The sequence below is a fragment of the Pseudophryne corroboree genome, chromosome 7 (assembly GCF_028390025.1).
Source record: "Pseudophryne corroboree isolate aPseCor3 chromosome 7, aPseCor3.hap2, whole genome shotgun sequence".
Lineage (NCBI taxonomy): Eukaryota > Metazoa > Chordata > Amphibia > Anura > Myobatrachidae > Pseudophryne > Pseudophryne corroboree.
Window position 1 is genome coordinate 468,717,882 of NC_086450.1, and position 11,287 is coordinate 468,729,168.

General features: G+C 35.3%; 1 protein-coding gene across 1 annotated transcript; it reads right to left on the reverse strand.

The window, feature by feature from the left end:
- Positions 1-9,575: 9,575 nt before the first annotated feature.
- Positions 9,576-10,514, reverse strand: LOC134944319 (olfactory receptor 1G1-like). Its single transcript, XM_063932899.1, has one exon. The coding sequence runs from the start codon at positions 10,512-10,514 to the stop codon at positions 9,576-9,578; it is 939 nt and encodes a 312-aa protein (XP_063788969.1).
- Between the last annotated feature and the right edge of the window lie 773 nt (positions 10,515-11,287).

Genomic DNA, 11,287 nt, shown 5'->3' on the forward strand with positions numbered 1-11,287 from the left:
CCACTGTCTGCAAAATTCTTTATTATTACGACCAATAGTTGGTTGGTTTTTGATGCGGAAGCCACGTGGAATTAATTTACCTTTATGATATTGCGAAAGCGTCAAACCATGAAGTTCTAATTCCACAAGACGCTTATTTAATTTTAGTAGATCAGAGTAAATATCATTTGGGCTATCCGCATCAAAAGCTAGTTGTACTGTGTCTTTAAAAAGTATCTTGGATATATCTTTTTCCAAGAATCGCTTAGTGCCGGTGAGGTCGCCAAAATCTGAATCCATAGCAGCTGATAAAGGGAAAAAGGTGGTGTAATATACACTCAAAAAGTTAAATAAAAACAGTAACTGTACACTAAACTAAATCTTGTGGTGCAATTCATGAAACCAAGCCATATGGTAAAGATAGAGTCCAGAAATTAAGCACACACACTTAATCAGGTTCCAGGGGTGCCGTGTCAATTCTTAATAATACATTAGTTCCTGATGTTTACCCAAAAGGGTCAGACACAAGGAGACCAGCACACCACCAAGTAGCAAAAATGAAAAAAAAAACAAATATAAATATATAGTAAATTAAAAAATTGTGCAGGAACTTAAGTATCAAGTTCATCCATATATTATGGCCAAAGTCCAGGAACAAATTTGAATGAGATGGAGATAATTACCAACTGAAGTTGGAGATGGAGACCTTTAGATGGCTTGGTTCAAGGATCCACTTGGTCCGTTTAAAAGCACAGGTCCATTTTTAGAAATATCCAAGTTGCAAAGGGTGGTTCCTATATCTGACTTCCAGGCTTCTTCTTCAGATGGATGAATTATAGTGTCCAGCTACTCTACCAATGCGTTTCGCTGTTTCCCACAGCTTTTTCAAGGTGAAATGATACAGTGCCTTAATGCCCTTTTTATAGCAGTGCTAGTGTCCAATACTTTACAGGTGTTTCACAATCAATCAATCAATCAATCAATCAAATGAACCTTAAAAATCAATTTATACTCAGCTCTCTGTTACAGTGATAGACATCTATATATTATGAAATAATTAAAAGTCTTTTTGGTGCCTTACCAAATAATACAAATTAATTTCACTTTCCCAAAAGCCGGCTCCCGTCCACATGATTGCGGGACCCACTTCCTTTATTTGGAACGCACCTCCGCTGTTATTGGCTGCCTCCCGTGGTCATGTGATTGGGACTTAACCTACTAAAAAATAATTTCCAGGTGAAATATCACCAGGGAACATTATCCATGAAGCTTCCTATTCCAGTCACGTGACCGGAATCCGGACGTCACATGACCGCACTTCATAGAGAAGACCATGTGGGAATACCACATGTGACTCTCTTGGCATCACGTGATCGCCTGATCTAATGGTCATTACTCTATGCTGCTCATGGCTTTCACCAGCGGTCACGTGACCCTCAAACTCGATACGATTTCTACTGTTCAAACCCTCATTATTAATAAATATTTTGAGATTATAAATATTCCTCCCTATCAAGGAAGAATATCTCATTATTTTTATGCCTACAAAAAAATCTAGTGCTCCACTTTCATTTGTATATAGAATTTCACATAAATATCAAAAACCATTATATTGCTTCAGAAAAATATTTTCTTAGTTGCTAAATTTATTTTCATATGTAATTTTTAATTCTCATGACAAAAGATTACATATGTGAGAGCAATTCTATATTATTACTACATAACTAACAACAAGCATTGGCCACAATTCATTGTTCTGATGCCATCTTGTGGTCAAATTGTAATATACCATCCTTTGATAGACAATACCTGGTACATATTCTATGTTAATTACTCATATAACATTTTATCTAGAAGACATGATCAAACAGAAAATATATATACACAATTCTCAAAAGGATTCAAACTAATAACAATTTTATAATACTGCATTTAGCTCGAGTGCTTCATTCAGACCACTCGGAAAAAGTGTATTAAGTTGAAAGGTCCAAAATATTTCTTGTCTGCATAACCTAATGAACCTATCGCCCCCCCCCCCCCCCCCCCCGAACAGTTTTTGGGATATGCTCTAAGCCCGTAATGCTAAGAGATGAAGGATCCTTATTATGACAGATAGCAAAATGTCTTGAAATACTATGTTTAGTGACCCCATATATTATATTTCTTCTATGCTCCATAAACCTTGTTTTTAGCATCCTTGTAGTCCTTTGGAGACCTTGATATCCTATAAATTCGTGGCAGATATTCGGTTCTTTTACAACTTCTTCCTTAGAAGTCAATGATCCTCTTCTTCCCTCAAAATAAACCAAAATGAAGGGATATATATATAGTGATGTGGGGAAGCACATCCTTTCCACCACACTGACCACCTATGATTGGAAGCACGGAGGAACGGACCTCCATAGTAGCAAGAGTGCCCTGGAAAAGACACATAGTTCTTTTTGGCCCTTTCTACTTCAGAAAGGGTCATATTCTATTTTTTATGAAGCATCCAGGAAGCCTGGAGCTGGAGGTGAAACGGTGCTGATTTCCCGTGAGGTACCTGGGTATCTATCTCTTAAGCGCTTCAGGGTAGCCTTCACTGGTTGCCCCACTCATTCTGGTATGCACAATTACCCCACTAATGTTAGTGGAGCTAATTTCATTGAATTTTTAGTTGTTATGTGAATCAATAAAACTGTACTTCACTATATATATATATATATATATATATATACATACATTCATTTTGGTTTATTTTGAGGGACGAAGAGGATCATTGACTTCTAAGGAAGAAGTTGTAAAAGAACTGAATATCTGCGACAAATTTATAGGATATCAAGATCTCTAAAGAATTTGACTTTTGATCCCGTATAAATCCCAGTTGTTGCGCACTTTTGCGATTTGTGACTGTATTGTGGACTATTTGAAGTAGGGGTTGCCACTTTAGCATAAGTTGCGGCACTGCAGTTTTGGAGCTCTTGTTTGAAAACTTTTATATTCTTCCTTGTAGTCGTACCTACATATTTTAGTTGGCAGTCACATTGCAGGAGATATATCACCCAGGAAGAATTATAGTTAATAAAACTAGTGATAGCAATATTCTTCCCCTCCATAGGTAGGGGGATACTAGTTGTCTTATTACAAACATGTGTGCATGTTGTACATCTTGTTGCCCCACATCTATAGAAACCTCTGATATTGCTTTTCAACCATGTTTTCTCTGAACCCCTATTCTCATCTTTTGTTTTTAATTGACTAGATGCTAATATAGTCTTCAATGATTTGTTTTTCTTGAAAACAAAATCAGGCTTGAGTGGCAGGATATCACATAAAATTGGGTCACTTCTAAGCATATGGAAATTTTGTTTCACTATGGATTTAATAGCGTTTGATCTGGAATTAAACTTTGAAATAAAAGCCCATTCTTTATTGTCTGATTTCAGCGTGTTTTTATCCTTTGGACAAATTAGAATTTGTCTATCAATATCTATTACTTCTTTTAAAACTCGATCTAATAAATATTGGGGATAATCTTTACTTCTAAAAGTCTCCATTAGTGATTTTGCTTGTTTAACAAAGGACTCCATTGTGGAGCAGTTCCTTCTTAACCTTAAAAGTTGCCCTTTCGGTATGTTGTTTTTCCATGCAATATGGTGTGCACTTTTATAATTTAAGTAAGCATTGCTGCCTACATCTTTCACATAGTTAGATTTTTGAATTTGGTTGTTTACTATTTCCAGGGTTATGTACAAGAAGGTAAGCTATGTAGAACTAATATTTGAAGTGAAATCCAAATGATAAGTGTTGGTGTTTAGATAATTAACAAAATCAGTGAAAGTATTAGAATCCCCATCCCAAATAATAAAAAGATTGTCTACGAACCGGCCATAGAGGACCAGATTCGCGCCACGCCAGCTCCCCCAAATGAACTCCTCCTCCATTTCTCCAACATATAGGTTGGCGTAGCTTGGTGCAAACCTGGTCCCCATGGCCGTGCCCATAATCTGATGATAAAAAGTGTTTGAAAAAAGAAAATAATTATGTGAGAGAATAAACTGAATAGAATCTAACAGAAAACTCATGTGTCTCTCAGTGAGGTCTCCATCTCGATTTAAAACATTCCTAATGGCCTGTACACCAAGTACATGTGGGATATTGGTGTACAGGCTAACAACATCCATTGTTGCAAATAGATAGGAAGATTTCCATGAAATATTATGAATTAACTGAGTAAAGTGCATAGTGTCATGGATGTGCGACCTCAACCAAGAGAGACGAGGCTGGAGGTGCCTGTCAACATACAGATAGAGGCACGAACATCTTGGCTTCTCTACTGCGCCTAGGCACACCGTGGTTTATTAGGTTTAGGCACACCGTGGTTTATTAGGTTTCCACTTGGCTACTCTTAAAGCTAATTGGAAAAAAGTCAGTTTTAACTCTACATGATCTCTTATCAATATCGAATATTTTCTGAATAGATCTTTGATCATTTTCTTTTTCTAATTATTCCAATGCTTTAAGGGCTGGATCATCTTTGGAATCCAATACTATATGTAATGTATCATCACTAACAGATCTATCCACCTTTTTTGCAAAAAATCATTTCCTACACAGTGTCCTAACAAATCTATTAAGGTCCACATGTAGGTCAAAAAGATTTGGGTCTTCCGTAGGGGAAAACTTTAAACCCTTTGAAAGGAGGGAGAGTTCAGTTTCCATCAATTTTCTAGAAGATAAATAAAAAATACTTTTAGCATTGTTTTGAGTATTTTTTTGCTTTAATTTCTTAAATCTCTCCTTTTTGCCTCCCCGTTTTCCTCTATACTTAGATTTCTGTTTCGTTTTGTAGTGAATTCCTGATTCCTTTTTGGCCACGACCTTTCCCAATTGGGATGGTTGCGTGGGTCTAAAAAAAAAGAAGCAGAAAAGCCCTCATTTCGATCTCTATTACCTCTAAATTGGTTCTCCTTAGGACGTGCTCCTGTTGAGTGTGTTTTTTTGTCCTGACTATAATCTGAGGGAGCTCTAGGTGGCATAGCTGATGGTACATTATGATTGTTAGTTCTTATTGGTTTTTCCCATTTACGATTAGTAGCCCTAGAGCTTTCCTCATTAGAGTCCCTAGTCACCCTATGTTTACTTTTGTTTGACCTTGTGCAGCCATTTTTATAGTCATCCATGTCGCGTTTTTATTTCTTACATTTTGACTCTGTAATGGTTAGTTCGAACTTTAATACTTTTTCTGAAGTCATGCAATCTCTTTCTATATATTCCAGTGTAGTTTTATAACTTTCTAATTTCTTTTTAATAGTATCAATTTCTGGAACCAATTGATCTACTTTTTTATTTCTATATTTAATAACTAGTTCCATGAGACTGAGTGAGCATCTATCCAAAATGCTCTCCCATTCATCTTGGAATTCTGGAAGATCTTGAAAAATAGAGGGTTTAAATAAACGTAATCCCCTAGGAATTATCTTTGTATCCACATATTTCTGCAAATTCACACTGTCCAACTAATGTTTAGTCTCTGACTTGAGGAGATCCTCCAAAACTAAAAAAAAATCTGATTTTAATATATCTTCACAACCAGTAATATCAGTACGTTTATTATAATCCCATTTGGACATATATAGTTGTCTACTATTATGTCTATCACTGAAAGATGTAAAACAGCTCATTACTGCAGCCAGGTGAAACTATGTGAAATTGCAAAAAATAAATTACCAAGTAATTTGTCTGGTGCTGATCGTGAACTGTTTTACTAAAAGCAGCCAATAAATACCGGGATAGTTAGTCCCCACAAACAGATAGATACAGAAACAAAAAATGGCGCTAGAGAGCTGAGTATATATTAAAATATATCACACAAATGTATTCAAATATTACATACAATCCTAATGTTGCAACATTTATTTAAAACATGATTCCGTCATATAGATAAGGGCCTATCATAGCACTGCATTCTATTTGTATTTATAAATGTAAAGTATGGGCCACTAGCACTGCTATAAATAGGGCATTAAGGCACTGCATCATATCACCTTTAAAAAGCTGTGGGAAACATCAAAACGTGTTGGTCGGGTAGCTGGACACTATAATTCATCCATCTGAAAAAGAAGCCTGGAAGTCAGATATAGGAACCACCCTTTGCGACTTGGATATTTATAAAAACGGACCTGAGCTTTTAAACGGACCAAGTGGATCCTTGAACCACGCCAACTAAAGGTCTCCACCTTCAACTTCAGTTGGTAATTATCTCCATCTCACTCAAATGTGTTCCTGGACTGTGGCCATAATATATGGATTAACTTGATACTTAAGATCCAGCACAATTTTTTCATTCACTATATATATATATATATATATATATATATTTTTTTTTTTTTATAAATACAAATAGAACGCAGTGCTATGATAGCCCCTTATCTATATGACGGAATCATGTTTTAAATGAATGTTGCAACATTAGGATTGTATATAATATTTGAATAAATTTGAGTGATATATTTTAATATACTCAGCTCTCTAGCGCCAATTTTATTTCTGTATCTATCTGTTTGTTGGGACTAACTATCCCGGTGTTTATTGGCTGCTTCTAGTAAAAGAGTTCACGATCAGCGCCAGACAAATTACTTGGTAATTTATTTTTTGCAATTACACATTAAACCAAGTAGGCATATTTGCAGTTATATTATGTGTAAAAAAGTTGCCAGGTTTTAAGACTTTGTGATAGTGTAGGACCTGCAAGAAGGTGGGGTACCTTGGCGATCGGTTTGCAGGCTTCTGTGCATTGGCCAATTCACTAACTAAACCCCCATCATTTGTTTATTGATGTGGTTAGGATAAATGGGCTTGCTATGGTGAGTGCTGAATTTTCTGTTTGTATATATATATATATATATATATATATAAAAAAAAAATATATATATATATATATATATATATATATTAAACAATTGAGTCGGCACTCACATGACTGACCAGCCAATACTTTGCTCGGGTGCCCTCCATAGAGCTACAAACTCCAACATGCACACAAAAGGAAGGGCGGCACTCACGAGTCCTTTTAACGAAGAATAAATCAGACGGACAGCGTCACGTAGTGTTCAACGTTTCAGTCTATTTCAGACTTTTTTCAAGAACCAGTGCACATAACAAGTGAAATTACCTTAAATAGTGTAGTCTGCTAAGTGTGCCATGCTGGAAGCTGGGCATGGCACACTTAGCAGACTACACTATTTAAGGTAATTTCACTTGTTATGTGCATTGTTTCTTGAAAAAAGTCTGAAACAGACTGAAACGTTGAACACTACGTGACGCTGTCCGTCTGATTTATTCTTCGTTAAAAGGACTCGTGAGTGCCGGCCTTCCTTTTGTGTGTTTATATATATATATATATATATATATAAAATATATATATATATATATATATATATATATAAAATATATATATATATATATATATATATATATAAAATATATATATATATATATTAGGTATATATATATATTAGGTATATATGAGATACAGTATTAGCTTTACTTCTGGATATTTGTAACACATTTGGTGGAAAGCATGTGTACTTCCGGTGCGAGGTTCCCAGGTTTTCAGATGATAGGACTATTGCGCATAATTATAAAGTTACTAATTGGAATATATAATTATGAGAATGTTTGTTCCTCTGTACTTATGCTTCTCCATCGAGGCACCATAGAGCCAATACCAGATCTCAAGGCGGCATTTCATAGTGCCACTTCTGTGTATATGGAACGCAAACAGCAGGTGGAACACATGTGCACTTCCAGCACGGTGTCCACACTTTCTGGTTTGCAATCTTGGACCAGTACACTGGGGTTTTTCTGTTTTGAACTGTTTTAAATAACTTTTGAAGTTTCTGCACACTTAGTTGATGTGTTCTTAACCTTTATATGTATTTTACTTGTGGCTAAAGTGTATTTTTGACTAAATTGGGACAGTATCAAGTTTGTGACCTCACTTCCTGTGTTATTTGTCTCAGGAGGTATAAATAGGACATCCTGTGCCCCTCTCTGCATTTCTCAAGAAGTGCAGCAGAATTGAAACGCTTTGGTAGCAGAGGGGAGCCTTCATCTGTGACATATACACAACTGCAGAGAGGTTTTTAGAGCATTAGAGGTTTTTATGAATCGAAGGGCTGGATTCTTCAGCATCAGGTTTTTCATTCTTGGTCCTCTACTGTTGGTGTGTATAAAGTGCACCCTGTATAATTATATTGAATTTGTATCTGTATATTTGTATACATTTTTAATAATTTATTTGATTTGATTTTTAATAAATATCACTATTTTATTTACTATGCAATTTAGATGATTAAAGAAACCTTTTTATACATGTTTCAGCACTTACTGTACAACTTTGAGTTGGGGTATGCCTGTCCTGACTTCCTAAGAAGTAAAGAAACAATTATATGTATGCTATTTCCTGATACATTGTGAGTTAGGGTATGTGTCACACTCTTATGAGTTTAAAAGATACTGTACCTTTATACACACTTCCCACCTACTTTCCTTGGGAGTATAATAAACCAACCTAGTTCTCTCTAAGGATGGTGATGGAAACTTTGAGCAGCACAATCCTCATATAGACACTATTGGGGTGAAATATATCATCTGATTTGTGACATACTGTATTACACTATTGCATTTATTTTCCTTAATTTTATGTTGTCCTTTGATGGGAGGAACACGTATACAAGATTCACTCAGACTACAAAGACAAAAGAATTGTATTCTTGAAAGGACAATCACCCAATGGAAGGGAAGTTATTGTTTTTTTTGTTCTTACTACTTGTGTTTAATTACCCATCTTTTGTTTTTTGTTGTTTCACTTCTATAGGCAGGCTTGTCAAATGAAGGAAACACACACTTAACGTCTCTCAGTTATTCTATCTGATTACCACCAAATTGTTCTCTTTCTACTGTATATGCACAATCCTCTGAACCCACACCAGTACTAATATGTGACTGGATGAAGTGGTTCACCAAGCACTTGTTACTCTTGCTGTATGGATGGACCAATATGCAATTATGTATAACATTTCTGTCATCTTATAAACTGAAAACTTGCATGCAGGGTACTATTTCCTCTTTGTCTGTTTATACATTTAAGAATACCGGATCATCATGGTGTAAAATAAATACAGTACAATAAATGAACAGTACAAAATATTTACAACAGTACCTGGTATAGTGGGTATGCCAGGTGGGCTTAGCCTGTTTTTCCAACATGTCTGGCATCCTCTCCTTGCCTCTGTCAGCTGTTGAACTGGTTTTCAGAAAGTGTATGGCAAATATGGCTACAGCTGGTTTCTGATTGGTTAAATGCATGGAGGCAGCAGGAAGCTTTTTTTCTACATGTGATCAGGGTAGGAATCTGCTGACTATCTCTCAAGACATTGGTATACATGTAAATAGTAGGAATGACTGAATCAAACATTTAATAACCTTTTTCTTAATAACCATGCTGCTAAATTCAGAATGCAACATTAATATAGGAGCATTTAAAATAAACATAATAAATGCAAATAAATTGCATTTACATAATACCTTACATTTTAAATGCATTCTACTGCTTAACTTTTATAAACTCTTATGCTCACTCTCAGTATTCTCAGCACAGCCCCTTTCACATCTTTGTTCCGTAGACTGTATATCAGAGGGTTTATCAAGGGTGTGATAACTGCGTACAGTGCAGTAAACACTTGTTCTAGAACATTGGAGTATTCTGATGGTGGTAACATGTATGCACAAAAAGCTGTTGTATAGTAAATAATGACAATAGTGAGGTGGGATGAGCAGGTGGAGAAGGCTTTTTTTCTTCCATCCTTTGATTTTATCTTAAAGATGACCCTGAAAATTTCTATATAAGATGTTAAACTAAACACAACTATGAGAAATCCAAATATCAGTAATTCAAGATAAAAAACAATATAAACCTCTTTAGTGCCAGCACAGGAGATGTCAACTAGAGCTTTAGCATCACAAAAAAAATGGTGTATGGTGTTTGAATGACAGAAGGACATGTGTGATACTGGTACTGTAACTACAAATGAATTTAAGCTTCCTGATATCCAAGTGCCGGATATCAGTAAGAGACACTTTCTCCTGTTTAAGATAGATTGATAGTGCAAAGGATTACATATAGCAATATATCGGTCATATGCCATAATGAATATTAAGACATCTTCTGTGAGTGAAGCCAAAACATAAAAGTACATCTGGGTGAAGCATTGGGTGAAGGACACTGTATTATCACCAGATAGTAACACGTACAGCAGTTTAGGGACAGTAGTGGTTGTATAACAGATATCTACAATGGCCAGGTTACAGAGGAATAGATACATGGGGGAGTGTAACTGATCATTAGTATAGATCACTGTAATTATAAAAGAATTGATGAGCACTCCAAACATATATAGGAAGAAAAATACAATGGTAGCCAACAATATGTAATCAGATTGTGCATAAAATGGCAACAACTGGAAATCCGTAATGTAAGTCTGGTTCTCCATGTCATATTCAGTTTATTCTGTAAAAAAAAATTATTGGTCACTGTCTCAGGGTTTTACTATCACTACATGCTACCCAAGGAATTGTCTGTGGCATACAATAGTAATTGTAAATACTGCAGTCTTTTACATGGATAATTAAGGGTTAGTATAATATTTAAAAGATTAGATACAACTTATTTCAGCATATAAATGGATGTCTTTTTCTGTTAACGTCATGACTTATCAAATAATAGAGTTCAGGTAATTATGTTTAAAATATTCAAACTTATCACAAACTTGATGCCCATTGCTGTTCCTTATTTTTGTGTCTAAAAGGTTCTGTTGAAAATATTTGTTAATTACTATATTGCAGTTTTCAAATTAAGAATTAAAATATTTAACTATTTGACATGAGTGAGTACAATAGCAACAGATGAGAATATTATGATAATGTTAAACTATTTAATGAAGGTTTGCAAACAAAATGTACTTTTGTAGGTTTATTTTAACCATTACAGTGATTGATCTACTACTATCCATTTCTCTGTGGCTGTAACCTGCTTCTCTTTCTGTCCCAAAAGTCTTATTATTTGAGTGCAGCATCTCCTGGCCTCTACACAGATACTGGAGCTCACCTTCCTAGGTGTTCTGTCTTCTGTTTTAACCACTGACAAACTGAGCTCCCAGTACTCTAGCCAGTTATTTTAACAATTTCACCTCCTTTTGCAATTTCTAATTTGTTTTAAAAATTTTGTATTTTCAGAACTGGGGATTCTGATGCCTCCGGAGGTCTA

Coding starts and splice junctions, on each gene's coding strand:
- LOC134944319 (XM_063932899.1), bottom strand. CDS start 10,514: ATGGAGAACCAGACTTACATTACGGATTTCCAGTTGTTGCCATTTTAT.